The sequence below is a fragment of the Scaptodrosophila lebanonensis genome, unplaced genomic scaffold (genome assembly GCF_003285725.1).
Source record: "Scaptodrosophila lebanonensis strain 11010-0011.00,11010-0021.00 unplaced genomic scaffold, SlebRS2 tig00001410-arrow-pilon, whole genome shotgun sequence".
NCBI lineage: Eukaryota > Metazoa > Arthropoda > Insecta > Diptera > Drosophilidae > Scaptodrosophila > Scaptodrosophila lebanonensis.
Window position 1 is genome coordinate 5,319,596 of NW_022060738.1, and position 20,212 is coordinate 5,339,807.

The 20,212-nt window shown below is 36.2% G+C and overlaps 1 protein-coding gene across 1 annotated transcript in view; it reads right to left on the minus strand.

Moving 5' to 3' along the window:
* The window catches only part of LOC115630491, a 30,007-nt gene extending 19,963 nt beyond the window's left edge, over positions 1-10,044 (minus strand). Inside the window, 1 exon segment of the mRNA XM_030527077.1 lies at positions 9,258-10,044. Within this exon segment, the coding sequence (XP_030382937.1) occupies positions 9,258-9,372 (115 nt within the window). The 5' untranslated portion in view covers positions 9,373-10,044.
* Positions 10,045-20,212: the final 10,168 nt, after the last annotated feature.

Sequence of the window (20,212 nt, forward strand, 5' to 3'; positions counted from 1 at the left end):
AATGAGCCTCAATCATAGTGCAAACATTTAGTTCATTTTAAGACTCCAATTAATGACTTGGATTTTGACGAACTTGCTTCGTGATTAACGAAGATGCAGTCAACAAGTGCGTGAATTTATCAAAAATCGGCCATAATCTTCGGTAAAATTACTTCACGTTGAAGTAAATACCTCCATATCAACGATTCATTACATTTTAATCGGGACTTGAAACTGATTTTTTTACAAACAAAAAACACTAAGCCATCAACTACTTTCCGTATTGGCCAGATTAGGCATTGTTCGACTTTTACTTTTTCGGAAAAATGTATTCCCTGGTTAAAGCAAAGCGTAATGTGCACGTAGAAGCCAAACAAAAAGATTTGTCCCGACACCGTGAAGGCCATATCGACCAACGAAAGCTTTTCGACCGTGCACTAAATCTAAATCACTATATGGAGTCCGACTGGGACTATTTTGAATAAAATTAATTGATTTTCAATTCAATCTCATTGCAAATTCGGTAATTGAATTAAATTTTAATGTTACTTTAACATGATTGTGCAAACATATATTTGAATTATTACAATTACACATTTGTCATGCAAATGTAATTAGTTGATACAAAAGAATTGAAGGTTTAAGCCCAATAACTATTCATAGAGATACATACATGTATGTATTGAAAGAGTATTTAGGTAACCATGAGTGAGTTATATGCATCGGCTTGCTGCATAGGAGTGAATGCGGCTAAGAATTGTTCACCATAAATCAAATCAAATGTGCCTTGCAGCAAATTATTAGCCTCTTAATACAAATGTCGTTATGCATTGACATGTCAAATATGCTGAAATACAAATAGAAAATTATATTTGTATATTCATATGCATGCAAGACATTTATTTTCTTTAATTATATTATCAATTAAAAGGCCTGACACACACATAAAGATGAGCACAGCTGTAATAATATAATCAAAATTCACTTTAATGAATAAACACACTGGAGGCAGCAACATTAACAATAAACACATGCATACTTAGGCATGCCGGTATATAAATGAAATCAATTAATTTAACATAAATTGACACATCAACTTCGGGCCAATATGATTAATTACAAACACGATACATATTCCATTTAAACATGGCATTAAATTAAGCTCGAAATTGAGAATCAAAAAGTAAGTAAAAAGTAAGTACAATGTATTGTAAGTCATCATGGCCTGGAGTCATATTTTGTGAAGCCTAACTGTTGCTTAAACCTTAATAAACTTGCAGCCATGCCCTGCCGCTTGCAACGCCCCTTTTCATTAACTGGCAGCAGGGCTGCGTGTCGCCAAACATTATGTTCATGTGCTGCCAATAAATATGTACTTCCTTATGCTGCGCACAGCTTGTGCTGTGCCCCATGCCACGTGATCATCAAGCTCTTGTTGGGTTAGTTACATTTGTGCACGACAACATGCAACGACTGCTAAAGTGAGCGCCACGTTTTCTTAATTTTATTGGCAACATTTTCGATTTTTTTCTCAAACATTTCTCTGCGACGCATTCATTTTCGGACTTGGCACGCGTACGTGACCTCATAATAACAAAATACGATTTTTATCTACAATTCTAGTGAAGCGCTAACAAAGGCAAGCCACAAAAAGAATGGAAATAATAATCATTTTATCCCCTTCGCCGACTTCTTTTTGTTGTTTGTTATTTCCTTTTTGTTCCAACTTGTCTAGACAAAAATTGTTTTTGTCGGTAATTACTTGCGTCAATTGAGCGCGCTTTATGTTAGTATGCATAGCTAAATTAATGCTAAGTGCTTGCCTCAATGGTGCGCAAAAGGAGCAGAGGTGTGGCACAAAACTTCCGCTTTGACAACTTGCAACAGCTGCAGACAGAAGCAAAAACTTGCGCGTGTTTATTTATTTAATTAAATGCCGCTGTGCCACGAAAGTTAACGAAGTTTTTCGAAAAGTATAGCAGCACTAATGCATTGATTGCTAACACCAATGCAGCCGACAATCAAGTTAATTAGATAGCTAAGTAGAAATGAAAAACCTGCACAGTATTTTATTCTTCGCATTGTTTTATTTATGTTCTGTTTTATTTATGCCACATAGCAGAGTTTATGTCGTCCACTGTGCTTGTTGCTGGACGTACGGACACAACGGGGATTGTAGCAGACAGGCCGCTATTAGGAAATCAACATTTGTTTTCAGATTTTGCGGTTCACTGACTACTTGAGAGCCACCTAGGCACAAAAGGCCAAGGATAATAAAAACAGCAAACAGCTTCAGGTTGTACATCTTCTTAGTTACAGACTTTACTGACACTTTTTCTCAACTTGACTCGAGCTATTTATACCCAAATGCTTCATAATATAAAACCTACTTAATTGCTATATACTTGCTCATGAATTGGTCAACAAATATTAGCACAGATGGTGTCGATTAAAACTGCATATATTGCTTATATAAGTTAAGATCAGATTCGTGTATAAAAGGCAGATGCCGTTAAACTGAAGAACTAGTTAAAATCTAGATCTTCAAGATGTACAACAAGAAACTGTTCCTCTACTTGACACTAACTGTCACCATTACTCTTTTATTTTGCACGGAATCCACCCTAGCTGAGTGCAGTGAAGACAGTAACGACAACAATGGTGGAAAACAAATTGCACCTCTAGCTCGTTTATCAGAAAACGATAAGCTATTGGGACTAATGTGCTTGCTTAACTCGCCCCTCTGTCCCTTCTTGGCAACAACAACAACAAATAATTGGGGATAGATCATTGAAAGTATGATACCTATAAATAATTGTATCCATATAAAATGATAGAAAAATTGTATTTCGAAAGAAAGTACAATAAAAACCTTTCAGCATTAAAAAAAAGAAAAGTAAATCATTTTGTTTTATTTTTATGAGAATATATATTTAGCAAATACAACATATGCAAGGATGCCACAGAGAAGTCCGGTGGTTTCGGCTACAGTTGTTTTGAAAACTCCGAAAAAATACGTCGGTGCCACAGAACTTCAAAATATTTAATTTTTTAGAACTTCCCCTCCAACCCAGCTATCAGCAACAGCTGACTGTCGACGCTCATATTTGACTGACTAATTGTGTTTGAATTAAATAAATGTAGCATACTAAGTTAAATAAAAAACAAATATGCCATTTGCATTAATATAAGCCCGCGAGCATTTGCTGAAACGCCAATTAATAGTTGAAAAAATACAACACAAATGTTTAAGAATGATCCCACAAAAGAATGTTGCTTATTAAAAATTTAATTTATTTGTAACAGTTTTTATAACAGTTTTTTTCTTCCACAAATTGCACGAAAATTGCGTCCTGTTGTGATTTGAAATTGAATTCAAAAAAAAAAAAATGTACTTACATTTTGTATCCCTGGTCCGTATTGTATATTCAAATGACAGTTTATGAACATTCACATTCTCGCTAACACTCAGACTTGCCCAATTTTCGCCAAGTTTGTTTAATTAATAGACAGTGGTGTAGCACTTATTTGAAACAGGAATTGCGTCAATTATATATTTTATTTTTAAATTTCGTTTAAATCACTAAATAAGACTTAATTCAGCAAAATGTGATGTTCGCAAAATTTAATTTTCTTTTTGTTTTGGATGCTGTGTGTGAATACTGGTGTTTTAAGTATACATTAAGTAATTTGTTAAATTAATAATATTTACATAGGATATACAAAATATTTTTGATGCAGATTGTTCATAAAAACTATAAGGCTTATATTCCAATGTCTTTATTTGTAAAATTTGTAAAAAAAACTATTTACAAAGGCAATTCTAAGTACTTAGCTTAAAAGCCCACCAACAACTTAATATTGGGGTTGTTTGGACATACAAGTCGCAATCTAGTGTCCATCCTCCATCGGTATCTCCATAGCTTGGATTCTATCGGCTTCACTTTTTCTTCTCTCCAGCATCAATTCCTTCTAAAACTGATTATTTCTCTCTAAATAATCCATATCAATTAATTACCTAAACTAAATTCTATAAATAAATGAAATTGTTTTCGCAACACACTCAGTAGCTCAAACAAAAAATTACATACTTTTCACATCAAGACTTAAAAATTTATGAAATCTTTCGCATAAAAGATAGACACTATTTTTTATTTTATTTAAGTAGTTGAAGCTCCACCAAAAGGAAGAGGGCATACTGGAGAGCGCAACATACAGATAGCGATTAGGAAATCTACATAAGGCCTAAGATTCCAGCAAAATAAAAGTAGTTATAACTTTAGAGTTTTACATTTTACACAAATATGTTTGGAGCAACTGAGTACTAGGTCTTTTACAAGTATACTCTGGTTACACTGCTGAACTACAACAACCTTGTTGTGACAATTGTCTTAGTTTATTGAGAAATTTTATTTGCAGAATAGCAAACCCAACAATTCAATATTTACGCAGATGTAATTGCCTTTATTTGTTTTGTTATGGTTGTAAAAAGTTATATGATGATGTCGTTCTGCTTCCCAAACCACTAGGTTCCAATACACGATGCTGAGCGTTGCTTTGTGGCTCCTCCTTTTAGGTCTTACCAATCATGCGAAAAGGTATTGTTTGATTTTAAAAGAAACTGATTGTTCTGATTTGAAATGTATAAACAATTCCATTTTTTTTAAAGCATTAGCTGAAAAGATGCAGTAGAATTTTGACTGCTCGTCGCACTCCAATTTGTTTTTATTGGAACTATGCAGTTACGGAATTAAACCAGTCTACACCTGCGTATTCAGTTAATAGTTTTAATAAATGCTAAGCTATTTTTTATTTTCTAGCTTGTTTGATCACTTGGTTGTTTTACAGTAGGCGTCTTAAAAGCTTCCATTAAAAACTTGTCAACTGAGCTAAGCAATAAGCTTTGTCTGCACCGGATCAATCTTCATCATCAAATATGACAGCAGTTTTTGTTCACATACATATATAATGTAATTATCTGACAATATCTATCTAGACATATTCAGACATATTGTTTAAGTTTATTATACCAATGAGAAAACATGCTAGACGTATTTCTCATCCGTTGACAGACACAGCGAAACCCATAAACCTCATTCGTTTCAGTGAATGGTATAACAGTTCTATATATTTCTTTTTGAAAATGTACATTTATAAAACAACGAAAAATCCAGCTACCAATTTACGTTAAATAATTGCAAAAAAAATGGAATCTGCGGAAAATTTGACAAAATAGTTGGCTTTCGCACTTGGTGAATAAAACGTCCGCTGTGTTCGATGGTCACAAGAGAAGAAAACAATGTTTATTTTGGCAACATAAAGGCGCGATTGCTTAGTTTGACAGCTGCATCAATACCGTTTTACATTAAAACCATTCATCTGCACAGTGGTAAAAGATATTAACAATTCAATTCAAATACTTTACCTTAAATGACTAACAATTCAATCTTACATCTATTAACTTTAATGACTAACAATCCAATTTCAAACAATCCATAAATGACAACTTAAATATAAAAATACAAAATATAATATTATAAAACAACGATACCTATTTACACAAATATGATGAATTCTAAACATCACTACTAATATTAATTGTTATTACCTGGCTTTGTTACTATACTATAGAAGGTAAATATTTGTACAATTTACTTACGTTCCAGAAAGAATTGATTTATTAGATGAACAGAATGTATTCAAGCAGTTTTTTAATATCAGTGTCGCCATTACGTTGGTGTTATTTGCACAAACCAAGCTTGGCCGATTGCACTGACAATTATAATGGTAGCTTACTCCTCCAAGCTCTCAATCTGGAGGAAGTAGCTCAGCTCTTTACTTTTGTTCTAAGACCAACAACAACAAGCCCTTACGCAGAAGAATATCAATAGTTCAATTAACTAACAAAAGAACTAAACTACTTACAAAATTTTCTAAAGTAGCATAAAAGCCAAAAATTCAATAAATCGTACAAATTATTGACTTTTATTTAGTTTTCAACTGGTGTCTATTAAAAAGAAAAACAAATTATGTTTTTGATTTTGCCAATACTTGTACTTATATGCAAGAAAATAAAACCGCTTTAAGTTCTTAAATGTATTTGACTTAACGGAAAATTAACTTATACTTATATTGTCGCTGAATTTTTCTTAATGTAAATTGAGTCTTGAATATTAATTTTCGATAATTGTGCAACGTTGCGTATGAGTAATGCAGCCCAAGCGAACTTAATTATTCAAATTACTTTCTTTTTGTGTCAACATACATATTTGATTCGAGTCAGCCTTGGCCCAAACGTCACAGAAGGCGCCAAGATAGCGACAGAGGCGAAAGTTAATTTTGTTTATGTTTTTAAGTAGTTTGATGAACTTAATTAAAAATAAATAAGCCAACTTGTGTATTAATGCGACAACCTTGCCGCCACCAATACGCACCCACAACGCGTCAAGCCAAGCGCAAGGCGTAGCAAGTTCAACTTCGATGAAGCAGCTACAACCAGCAGTTAACATTTCAGTGGCAGGAACGAAAGCTGCTCGGATTTGTGGCATGCCAGCACGGATCTGGGTGGTTTTGTTGTTTTCGCTGCCGCTAGTGTTGGTGTTGGTTTTGGCCTTTGAGGGAAGCAATCGCTGTTGCTGCCATTTTAGCTTGACTTTGCGTATGGCTTTGAACTGATTGACTTACTGACTGACTGACTCACTGACTGACTAACACAAAACTTGCTGTCAAACTCTGTGGACTCTGCGGACACTGTTGCCACAATGGATCCCGAGTTCGGGCTCAGTTTAACTGATGCATAAATAAATAATTTAATTGCTTGCATGTTCAAAATTTCAGCAATTCTCTAGAATATTTAGAAATAGAAATCTGGGAAGTACACAGATTAAAACAAAAAAAAAAGTAAAAAAGCCAAAGTCGGGTGTCCGAACTGTGAAATACTCTGTACATATGTTTAGAATAATTATAGAAATTACTAAAATTAAGAGAATTAAAAAAAAAATTCATCGATTATACCTCTCTTGGTATTCGTACTGACGTAAAGGGTGTATAATTGCACATTTACAAAGCAATTGCGTTTATGTGAGTGTATGAATGCCTATGCGCATCTATTCGTGTCTGTGTAAACATGTTTGCAGTCAACCAAAGCACCAGCATCAACAACAGCTGCGGGCAGCGCTTGGGAAACGCTGGAGCAGCAAATATATTTATGGCTATAACTTCTTGTAAAATCGGTCTATCATAGTGAAACTTGGCATACGGACTCATAATCACTAACTAGAGTATTTGCAAAATTTGAGTTCGAAATTCCAAGAATTACGGGAGTTAGAGAAAATCGCATTTGCGGTGGAGAGGGGAGCGGGAGGGAAATTCCAAAATATACATTTTCTGCGTATTCACATAAGGCATCTGGGACTAAAATTTAGTGTTCCTAGGTCGTATAGTCTCCAAAAAATAGGCGATTATACAAATGGAAAATCGGGAAAACCCCCATAGGGGGGAAGTGGGGGGAAAATCAAAAAAATAAAACAAACTTACACAAATAAAACAAATTAAACAAACTAAAGGCATCTTTGTGCAAAATTTGGTGTCTTTAGCTCTTATAGTCTCTGAGATCCAGGTGTTCATAGGGACGTCTGTCCCTGTCCCCGGACAGACAGACAGACGCAAGGATCTCAGAAAGTATAACAACAGAAAGTATAGAACAACCAAACCTGGTATCCAGATTCTCCTGAGCCCGAGAAAGGACGAGTTTGTTCATTTTTCCCGATGCACCCCCCACTTCCCGCTATTCGCGATTTTCTATAAATACCGTTTTTCTTGGAATTTTAAACTAATCTGATAATCGCATCCAGTTAGTGAATGTATATCCGTATCCCAAGTTTTATTATGATAGGTTGATTAGAAAGAAAGTTATAGCCCTATAACCAGGCCCAAGCTCTGCCCACAACTGTATTTGTTGCTGGTTTGACATAATTATTTAATGCACACATACATATGTACAAGTACACAAACACGCATAGACACGATTCTGATGTAAATGTAAATGCATGTATGGCATATTTTATATTTAATTTAACTAATTAATTAAATCAATTTTTTAAATAAATTTTTTTTTTGTGGGAGGGTTCAAAGTATTTTACTTTAGCATTCCTTTCTTGTTTAATAATCGTATTCAGAAATCCATTAATAATAATTAAGAATTCGAATTTTATAAATTGTCGTTTAAACTTGTAGCTATATTCACCCAAAAGTTAATATTTTAATTAACTTGAATAACTTAACTTAAAATAATAAATATCAAAGAATATCTTTTGAATATACTTAATATAAATACCTTCTTCAAACAACAATACATCCCCTATTGTCAAATGGATATACAATGATTTGCATTTGAGGATTCGTTATTTCTTTCCTCTCTTTTTATTCTGGAAGCTTTACGGAACACTCTTTATTTTATGATCTTTAGATTGGGATACAGGTCGGTCGACTTGAAAGTATTGCAGATAACATCTCCTCTACTGTTATATATTTTTGTATTTCTGAACCTTTTCGATACATGTCGGTCAACTTCAATTAATTGCTTTAAATTATTAAGCATTTCTTTCCAATAATAGTACCTCTACACCTTCACGGAACCTTCATTAATTTATGAAAAACCTTTAGATATGGATACAGGTCGGTCAGCTTTTCACTTTGAATGGTCAGCAAGTTTTCATTTAAAATTCTCAACTTCGTTGCTTTGGACGTTGTAACATACTAGATATATACGAGTAATAAAAAGAAGCGGCGCTGAATAAGTTTTCTTAAATAGTTTCTTGCAAAGAATTCCACGCTGGTAGAAGCTGGTAGAAGCGCATATTTGGCCAATCTTTAATGCGTAAAACGTTTGAATTGCAGGCCAAAACTTTTTGGCCAACTTCCAACATTACAAACTGTTGTTGTAGTAGTAGTTGTTTTTGTTGTTGGTGGTGGTGATGGTGATGGTGATGCCTGTGCCCAAGCAAGTCACATTTGTTTTGCTTTGCCTCGGCTACTAATATTATTACGAAAAATATTTGCACACAAACTGAGGCGAAGGCGCAAAAAGTTCTTAGCCAATTTTTGTGGCGTGCTCGTTCGTCGCTTCGGCAAAAGTTGCTAATAAATTAAATAAACATGCCACCCCAGCCCAGCCCACCCCACACCCATTGCAAAGGCTCTGCTGGTACACATGTACATACATACAAACATACTTATTTACAAACACACGTATATATAAACAAAAAGCTGGTACTCACCGCTGCAGAGCATCAGCATCAGCAGAATGGGGAGGGAGAGGAAGGGCTGGATAATGCAGCTGCTGCTCCTACTCTGGCTCCCGCTCTTATGTTTTCCATTTGCAGCTACAGCCATGTTGTTGCATTAATGGTGCTGACTCGCTCTAAAAAACTAAGGCTCTCACTCTCTGGCCACGTCTGTTGCTGTTTCTGTTGCCGGCCTGATGTTGTTTGTAACGGTTTCCTTTTATTTTTTCTTTGCCTTTGCAAGTTTCCGTTTGCGCGTGTTGCTAAAACTTTAATTTTTCAATTTGTTGCGGAATTTTTGGTTATTTTTCTTGGCTTCTCTTTGGTCGCGTTACCGCTTCTACTGCCACTGCCACTGCCACTGCTGCTGTTTCTTCATTTTCTTCCGTTCGTTGTTGCTGTTGCTGTTGTTGTTGCTTTTGTTTATTTCTATTTTCTGTTTGCTCTGCTTTCAGTTTGTTTCGTTTTGTTGTTGTCTCATTTGTGCAATGTAATAAATTTCACTTGACCGCCAACGAGGGAGCGCGTCACACTCATACACACTCACACACACGCACTCTGTGTGTGTATGCTGCTATCCTTGTTGTTCTTGATGTTCTTGTTGTTGTTGCTTCTGCTGCTACTGGTGTTGGTTTAGCCTGACTTGGGTGGTTGACTGCGTTTTGTCGTTCGCTATTTATTTTTATTTTCCATGCGCTCCTTGCTATTTGCTTTTCTTATTATGCTACGCCGCAAATACGCATACACACCCACTAGAACTTACACACACACACGCACAGACACACCCATGCACATGCATACGCAGTCACATTTACATGCGCCCTGCCTTTTCTATATTTGTCCATTTGTCCATTTGTCCATTTGGCACCGCTGCTCAGTGCTTTCTATGTTTTTTTTATTGCCTGTCTTTGTTTTGCCTGTTGTTTCTGTTGTTGTTGTTGCTGCTGTTGCTGTTATTATTATTGTTGTTGTTCGTTCTTTGGTTCTTTGGTTTTTGCGTGCGCAAAAATTAATTGAAACATCAGCAAAACGTCAGACTGTGCACATCCGCCTTTTTTATTTGTTTCAGCATCAAAGTCTATGGATGGATGGAGGGGGTCGGTCTACTGATGGCCAAGCTGCAAAAGGAAAGAAACACAACGAAATATTAAGTTTTTGAACGAAATACAAATATTTTGCGAGTATTTCACTGCAATTGCTCTTATATTCATTGCATAATGCAACTACAACCATAAATTCTTTTGTTTCTGCCGCTAAATGATTGTCAAAATATCCGCAAATCGAAAATCAAATCAAAGTTTTGCTTTAGCATATCATTTTGGAATAAAATCGAAGCATTGCGTTTTTATACTGGTTGCAAAATTCAAATTTTGATTTCTCCTATGACCACAATTTAAAGCACTGTCAGTTTTTCATGCAGTTCGTTCTAATAGGCTAAGATCGAAACATATTTAAAGCAAAAGTTGGCGAATGTAAGGGGAATCAAAGGTGAAGTCGTAAAACTATGTTGAAAACAATCAATTTATTAAAAAGCTGTTACGAACATTTAAAAAAATAACATATATCTGAATTAATTTGGTTGGGATTAAATAGTTTGCCTTTTCAATAACATCACACGACACTATTTGTCGAAGACGACTAAAAAAATACGCATCCTAGATCTCCCATATAGAACAAGATAGAAAAATATATGTACTACTGAAGCTCAAACAGTCCTGTTAATTAAGTATGTTAGTTAAATAAAATTTGTTCATTGTCTACGTTAGGACAGATTGCAAATAAAAAGAATTTATAAAAAAAGTATAACATCAGGATGTCAGCAATAAAATAGTAGAACTCTTGTTTTCTTTTTCTGTGTACTCCTATTACTTTTTGAGAATTGATGAATTGCTTAGAAGTGACTGATTTAAACACATAAATACAGAGAGAATATCGAGCAGAATACACATATAGTACTTGCTTACAAATGTATTTGATTAACTGATATAATAGCTTTACTTTTATTTCATTTTCTTTGCATGCCTACAAGCTCCTATAGATTAGTGAAGTACAAGTTAATTTACTTCAGAAATTTATAATATTCCTTAAAACCCTGCAATATCCTTTAAGTACACAAAGCTAATCAAGAAGTTATTGAACTGTTGGTCCAGTAACGAGTAATGAATACGAGCAGCCGCCAAATGCTGATAAAGTCAAAACCCTGCCACAACAATACCACAATTAATTAGTCATACAATACACTCAATTATAATTAATATGCACTTAAGATGCTTGAAGTCAAGAAAGAGGTGACATGCCGTCCATTGGAAATACTAAGCTGCCTACATTGAGGTTGTTGGTATATTGTTCATGGTCTACTATATACCCTGTGGTTGTATGCTCCAGACAATACCAATTTAAAAAAGGAAATGAAACGAATGGCATGGAGTGAGCATAAATTAATAATGCTGCATTCAAACGTACAGTAATGGACCAACGGCAGGGCTTAGATTGATGACACGACTGCTTTCGGCCACCCAGAGCTCCACATGCTCAGGTGTAGCACATTAAATTTACATAAAATCAATTAAAATCGTACAAACTAAGCCTCAAAGCAACCAACTACGAGCAGGCTTTGCATCTGAAGACAAGACAAAAGACCACAGGCAGATTTAACGCAAAACACTTAAGCTGTTTATACATACATATGTCTCGTTTATGCGACTTGAAACCACGAAATCGAGCAGCTCGATTCAAGGAATTACATGTTCTCCCATTTTTTCTTTCTTAGCCATTCAGAAATTGACAATTTAATAACAAACAATATGTTTCTATACCATATATTTTACTACAATGACCAAATAAACCATAACCAAATAAAGTAAACAACTATTTAGAAGAAAGTCGAACAAGCATAGTAGTCGAAGTCTACTTTTTATAGGTTTCTTAAGTATACAAGTATATGGTTATGGCGATGTTATCCAATTAAAATTCATTTCATGCCTGCCTTGGTCTCTACATAAACGCTGCCACACACTACACACTTAGTATTGTATGTGTGGGCTGTTGCCAACCCTTTTCAAATGAAAATCATGTTTTGTAATTAGAAGCCATGAATAATTTTAGCACCTAGTTCTTAAATATTTAAAACGAAATCACACACACGCATACACAATCTTATTGTAAGACAGTCGGTGAGGGGTTTACGCAAAATTGTTTGGAACATTGGCCATATACTTGATGTGATAACTTGGCTTTTGGCATATACAGTTTTGAGTGAGCTTCAAGTTTAGGTCTCCTTAGGTGTGTGTGTGGGTGTACTTTTGTGTTTGTATACGTAGGTTGCGTGTGCCATTTACATAAGTAAGTATACATACGCATACACACAAGCACAAAGCGCTATTTTTCTCAGCCTCTTGCATAATTAATTAATAGGCAAAAAAGACGCTGCCTTGTTAAGTATGCAAATATCTTAGTCCAAACAGTTTCTGTCTGACAGTTTTCGCATTAACCTGTCAGTCAAATATTAACATATTTCTTATATACACAAACGCAAAGGTATTTCGATGTAACATTGTGCTGTAAGGTATTAGTTATCAACGTTAATATCATCATTTTAAACTAAACGACAACTTATAACAATTTACTCTCAATGATACGTAATTATTATTATATTTTCATTCTTCAAAACTAAAACGCATTTTAAACGTCATTATTTTTTCATCAAACCTTATAAACTTAAGAATAATATGATTGAAAAAAATGGATATACTTGTATTTAACCATATACAAGAAATCATGTGTGATCAGAGTGACGTGCTCTCAACTCTTATCTACCCTATATATCGTACAGCAATTATTTAAATTGTATGTTGAAAGTACTCCACTTTAATGTAAGCATAGAGCACCTTCTCTGTCATTGTTCCGCACCAAGCAGCAGGTAGTTTAGAAAACTGAGATTGTGTAAATGGACAAAATAATGAAAGATATTGGGAGCTATGGCAACACAATGGCCATCTAAGGCCTAAGTTGGTGGGTGAGCATTATAATGGAGTCCTTGCCAAGACCCTAGCAAACTGCTCGTTAAGTAAATCAGGCATATACTATAAATTGAGAACAGCATACTTTTAGGCTGCGCAGTTTTTTAATACGAGTCTATTCGATAGACATAACGGTTTGGGCTTACCTATAACTTGTGACCTGGGAAGCTTACAAACCAAAAGCAACATACCGTTACGCAGAAGATATAAAAATTGAATTTCAAAATTTCGTATCAGACATTTCTTAATTCCAATGTTGAAGATCGTAAAGGGTTCTTATAAATTGGGCGCGTACAACACTAGCACTCTATTCCCTTCTAATTTTGGAAATAGTATTGTAAAAAATTAGAAGCTTAAAATTTATTAAAAACAGATCACAATCCAATAGGGAATCTTAAATCCTCATATTATATGTATAATTGACCATTTTTTTATAAACAGACACAATTTTGTAGGCGTTTATTCGATTCGGTTTAATTCATAGAGGCTACTCATAAAGTGCTAATGCATTGTTAAAAAATTCACGAAATTAAGATCTGTCGCCAAGAAATGTACCAAATAATTACTAAGCTTAAGTATTATACTATGATTATGTATTTCAAAAAACGTTGCATATGCCCAAAAGTGAATATTGACGAAAATTAAAGAGGACATGAAACGAAACCCGTGTACCTATGTCCCAAACATATGTAAAGCAAAGTAATTATTTTCTATAGTGTACATTAACAGAACAGATTTAGTGCTAAGCCTTTGCTGACAGCATCCTAATGAAATCATATTGTCCATGCTCATCGCTCCCTTGTCTACGAGTATCTGTGTTTGCGTATGTTTGTGTTTGTTGTGGGCGTCCAGTGCTTATTAAAGCTGGCGCCAAACTAAAGGGCTTTAAAAGGGAAAACCAAAGTGCCCTGTGCTAACAGAAGGAATTGTTATTGCCATGTTCAATGGGCCGAAACACTAAAGCGGCATGTCAGCACACATACACACCCACACCCACACACAAAACAAAGCAAGGGCAGTGGTACACAGCGTCGCCACACGTGCCTCTGTATGAATGAAGCAATGACTGAATGGCTATGCACACCAATTGACTGACGGAATGAGTGCCTATATCAGTGCTGTATTGCTGTATTTGTGTATCTGCGTGTAGGTGTATGTTATGTGTGTGTTATGGCAGTGGCCAGCTGGCCTTTGATGATAGCTTTTAGGCATCTGCGTGGATGTAATTGCTTTAAAAACATGTGCCCACAATTTAAACACGTGCTGCATATCTGATACACCAAGGGTTCTATGAATTTCGATGTTTAACAAGCTCATGATGCGTTCGCTCTGAGACTGAGTTGAGAAACTAATTTTTAATTCAAAGGCTTTATTAAGGCTAGCTCAAAGATAGACTACGACTACTAGACTATGTTCATAAGGGCAGCAAGTAACACTAATAATGTAATACATTGAAGGTTCGTTTCATGGCTACAATATCAAAGGAAAATGAAATTTGTGCTAATGCCTTAATAACACTGCTGTTTGTTTACTATTATTATTGAACTATGAAAAGCATCAAAAATGTTATTCATAGTCTCTCTTTCAGGTTTCTGCCAACTTTAAATCGGTCTTGCTTAGTTAAGTTATTCAGAGGATACAAATCGCTAAAGCCCGACGAAAATGTACACACCGATTTGCATGAAATTTGTGCAAAGTATTTCATCATGCTGATTAAGAAATACTAAATGCTTACGTTTGAGGGACGAAATTAATTTTTGGACTGCTGTGAACAACACTCTTTACTGTCACAAGCAAAAAATAGACGATTTTCTAATTTTGGTTATCGAAAGTGGCTTATGGTTATATCATAAAGGTATGTAGGTACTTTTATACAATTTTTTTTTTAAATTTAATATTTATAAGCAGGAGTTTTTTATCATTATACGTATCAGTATACAAAATCATGTAGATATACAAGTGTGTATCTACAAATGCTTTGGTCTAGCTATCTATTCATACACTTTTCTGTATAAGTCCAAATAGCTCGGACGACTCAAGAGCAGAAGTTACCAAACTTTATTTAAAGTCTTCTTCATCTGAAACGGGGATGTTGAAGACTTTTTCTTTGACTGAGCCAATAAAACAAAAAATAAAATCCTTTTTAGTGACTCCAAAAGAAAAGTTACAAAAGACTGCTAGGTTGGGTTGGCAGGACCGCTCGTAAGCACCTCTCACTAAGGCCAGATAGGGCCATTGTAATACCATATAATCTCATACACCCCGTACACTTCAGCCACCCGGTACTATTAATGAATCTGGCAGTTTTCAGGACCTTCACCCCTGATAGAATCGAGAGATCAATTAGAAAGTATAGCCCTAGGGCTGAAAATCTGCGCAGGGCAGTGGCAGAGAAAGTGTTTGACAAAACAACTACTAAGAATTTAATTCTAGTCCTATTATACACTTCTATACTCCTCTAAGAACTTACAACGATTATTTATTGTATGTATTTATTTATACAAATGCTGTAATTAGAAAATGTATGAGACAGAGTTCAAACAGGAGAATACTAAACAGTTTATTTCTAGGTCATTCAAAATATATATATCCCTAAATATTAACTTAACAGATCTTATTCTCTTTAACTTCCACCATCCCTGCGGTTGACTTGGCCCTTCGTTAGTCAGAGCTGACTAGACCACTTGCTTAGTTGCCACAATAAGTGCTAAACAGCAAAAACATTAATGTTATTTGTGGATTTACATAATTAAAGTTATTTATGTTGACACCTGAGGCGTTTATTAGGCCAAAACGCACACACAAACAAACGCACACCCATCAAGCTAAAGGGACGGGGCAGCTTATAAAACTTTAGTCCGACGTACAGACCGCAAATGAACTACAAAGCCAACAATGGAAAAACACTGAGGTAATAATGGAGAAAATGTAAAAAACTTACTTTTTTGTTGCTTCACGGTTGTTGCACAGCCGTTCTCAAATAAGTATATGCAGAAAATTGCAGCACGCCAGACGTTGGCCAATAATGCTATTTGTATTGTTTCTGAGCTCGCTGCCGACTAGTCACATATTTCTAAGTAGCGGCATTAAAAACAATAACAACAACAACTGTTAATACTTTTCAGCTGCGGCTAAAAATAGTCAAAAATGTTATGAGGCCGCTGTGTTCGGTTGCCAAAGCTCCAAAGTTTACACTTGACGGAAAGTGGCAACTTTTGCAAATTGTGTTGGCCACGTGCATTATAATAACAAATTATTAGTTGTCACGCACGTAACGGTACTTTCATTCATAATTTATGCATTTTAATTTGTCAAACCTCAATGTGCGCTTAGCAGCCATACACACAGATACAGATACGGATACTGATACAAATACAAATACAAGCGCAGGCGGCTTCTACGCTGGCAATTATATAAATTGTATTTAGCGGGCCGGGTTCTGCCTATGCAGTGGCATTATATTTGTTTTTGTTTTGTTTGTCCTTCCTCTTTCTGCTCCTTTTTGGTCTTTGCCTTTTTTGTTTTCTTGCTGTGTCACACTTTATGCGCCATGCATATATTTTTCATAATTTTGCTTTTCACACGCACGCACGCACGTACGTACACAAACAGACACACACACACTCGTAGACATAGACATAGGGCATGCAAGACGTTCAACACACACGCACAATGCGCGCTTACAGTTCTGCCTTGGAGCGTCGCGTCAAAATTGTCGTCGTCTCAACCACACAGCACCAATAACCGACCAAGACTAAAAGCTTTGCTCTCCCTATTACCTGGTTTTACTTTTGGCCACACGACAACCAGCCCCGACGACAACGACGATGACGACGACAGCAGCAGCAGGAGCTGTGATGATGACGATGTCTACGAAGTCGCGGCCCGACCAACGACCGGATATCAGCTAAGAAAAACGAGGCAACTAAGTTAGCTTCTCAAAAAACAAAACAAAATGAAGCTTATGAGCACCGCAAACACAATCGTAGTGTGTAAGGCCCCAAACGAGAGCATGAGCGCCAGCGAGCTTGAGAGACAGGGAAAAAGCTAGCGAGAGATAGAGAGAGAGAGAGAAAGAGAGTGTGAGTGCGAGAGGGATTTGAACAAGTTGACGAAGTCGCTGCCGAAGTGAAGGTCGTGTTCGTTTGTCTCTGAGTGGGAGAGCGTGTTTGTTTCAATGCCGATTTGTAGCGCTCATTAGCAGCTGCTAAGCTTTAACCCAGCAACAGGGCTGCAAATTTACAGATTCTATTCACAATAATACGGGGAAATGTTCAGATGCAATGCAATATGTGTAAACACACATACATACATACAGAAGAGCAGACTCTAACACTGACAAGGAGTTAGGTTTCTATTTTAATTTGCAAACATTGCGCGAATCCTCAGGCAAAAATTTTGGCAAAATTATCATGAATTACTTAGCCTTAGTGTTTTTATGCCTGACATCAAGTGCATAGCACTAATGAGTCCCAATCCACGATTTAGACTCGCCCTTACAAATGTTCGACCCAGTTCAATTATAAATTTAGTCCTATTTTGAACAAAGACAACTTATTGACATTTAAGAAGAATTGACAGAATTCGTGGGACCTTTCACTCGTTAAGTGTAACCGGACCCAGATCATTAGGCAGTCCCTTATTACAAACTTTAGCTCTTCGTACGCCATGCCCGGCTGATTAAAATATCTTTCTCAGTCTTACTCGACATTGATAGCAGGCTTAAAATTTAACCTGTCGACAGGATGGCCGTCTTTCGAAAATGTAGGATGTGCTGATATCTGTTTGAAAAAGGAACATTCTCAAATGGCTGGCCCGTAATTGTCGGCAATTGTGATGCGCACATGGCGTATGAGCAATATATGCGATTTATATAATGTCAATTGAATATATCTTTCGCCAGAGCTTCAATAGTTTCAAGAGTACGCCTGTATCAAGAACATTAGCATTGGTACTGGCAGAAGCGACAACAAAATCAACAACAACAAAAATAATTCAAGCAACTGCCAATAACATCAACAGTAGCTGTTGAAGTAGCAGCAGCAAGAGCAGAAGGAGCAGCAAGGAGCAGCAGCAGTCTCAGCATCATTAGCCCAAACAAAAAACTGCTGACTGATGCACAAAGCAAGGCAAGGCAAGGCGAACGGAAGGGAAGGCTATTGGGGAAGGCTATTTGGCATCCCACTGCTATGCAGCCCAGCTAGTAGAGTTGCCACAAACTTTTCAGCTGGCTTTGCTGCACATGCCCAGGCAATTTGAAGTTGAGGCAGGCAGCGCCGGCTCATTGACAGTCATAACGCTGAAACGCGCGCCTCAACTCGAACTAATTTGTGCGCAATTTGCAAGAAGAAAGGCATGGCAGGCAATAAGGGGGGTGGTGAGGAATATCTCATTGGGGGTGTATGTGGAGAGCATTTCCACTTTTACTTAACCGTAAAACTTTTCCTGCAGGTTGCCTGCAACCAAGCCAAGCTGACAGACAAACAGGCAGCCGAACAGACTGAGTGACAAGCGGGCAGGCGGGCACACGGGCACACGGGCAGGCAGGCAGGCGGGCACACAGGCAGAGGCATCGTAGCGCTAATTTTGCCACTTCTCTGTGTCGAGTAAGTGGCCTGCACTTGGAGAAGCAGCTAGGATGGCACTAAAATTGATTGCGTCAACTTTTTCGATACGCTTTACCAGCACCTCTTTTTTGCTCAATCGCCAAAACGTAGCAAATGCAGCCTGTTTGTGCCTCTCCTTGTTTCGTTCCATCTTCAGGCGATTGTGCACAATTTGATTACACAAATTTGTAGGCAGTCGAGCGAGTTGCGAAAGGTTGTGCTTAAACTCCAGTATTTTACTTTTCAGAACATTTTCAGTAAAGAAAAAAAAAAAAAACTTTACAGTGATGAAGGAACACTATGATGACGAAAACCAGCTGACAGATTTAAAAGCCCAAAAAACACAAAATTTAAATTAATCCAAAATGCTCAATAAAAAAGTGTGTCCCCGATATAAATAAATATTTTCTAATTTCCCATCGCCAACGGACAAAAAAGAGAAGTCCGTTTAAAAACAACTCAAATCTAATTCATAAATTATAGTTCACTTATAATTCGACAATGTGTTCTTAAATTCGTCCATTTACTTCTATAAATAGCTTTATTAAAACAAATTCATAATATATTTTAAGTTAAGATAAAGGTGGCCTGTGGTGGCACAGCTTACCTGTAATTTTAATTACCTTTAAGCTGTATATAAATAAATAAATCAAATGCAGGGCAATTTAAAGCGAATTGTCTGCACTTGATGTTTAAAAGACATCTCAACAATTTACGCTGATGTCAGACATATTCAGTATAAATTAAGAAACAATAACTATTCCAAAGTCTAAAATTGCATATTTCTGTGTCGCAGTCAGAGCTGAAATAAATGTATAGAGAGATTTGGGAAAATAATAATTAAATCCGCTTTGGATTTTATTTGATAAAACGATTCATTTGTTTATTTAACTTATAAATATTTACATTGTTATTTTAAACAAGAGAGAACGCTACAGTCGAGCAAGCCCGACAGTGTAATACCCTGTACCCATGTAAACTTCCGTCACTGAGTTATATGCGCCCATAGCAGCAGCAAAAAGAGGAAGAAGAAGAGCGAACTTGTTGCTGTATAAAAAGTCTTTTTATACCCTGTACCCGTAGGGTAAAAAGGGTATATTAGGTTTGTGCAAAGTATGTAACATGAAGAAGGAAGCATCTCCGTCCCCATAAAGTATATATATTCTCATAAAGTATATATATATAATCAGCATGACGAGAGAAATCGATCTAGACATGTCCGTCCGTCTGGTGGTCTGTCCGTCCGTCTGGATGAACGCAAGGATCTCAGAAACTATAAAAGCTAGAATAACCAAAGTTGGTATCCAGATTCTCCTAAGTCCGA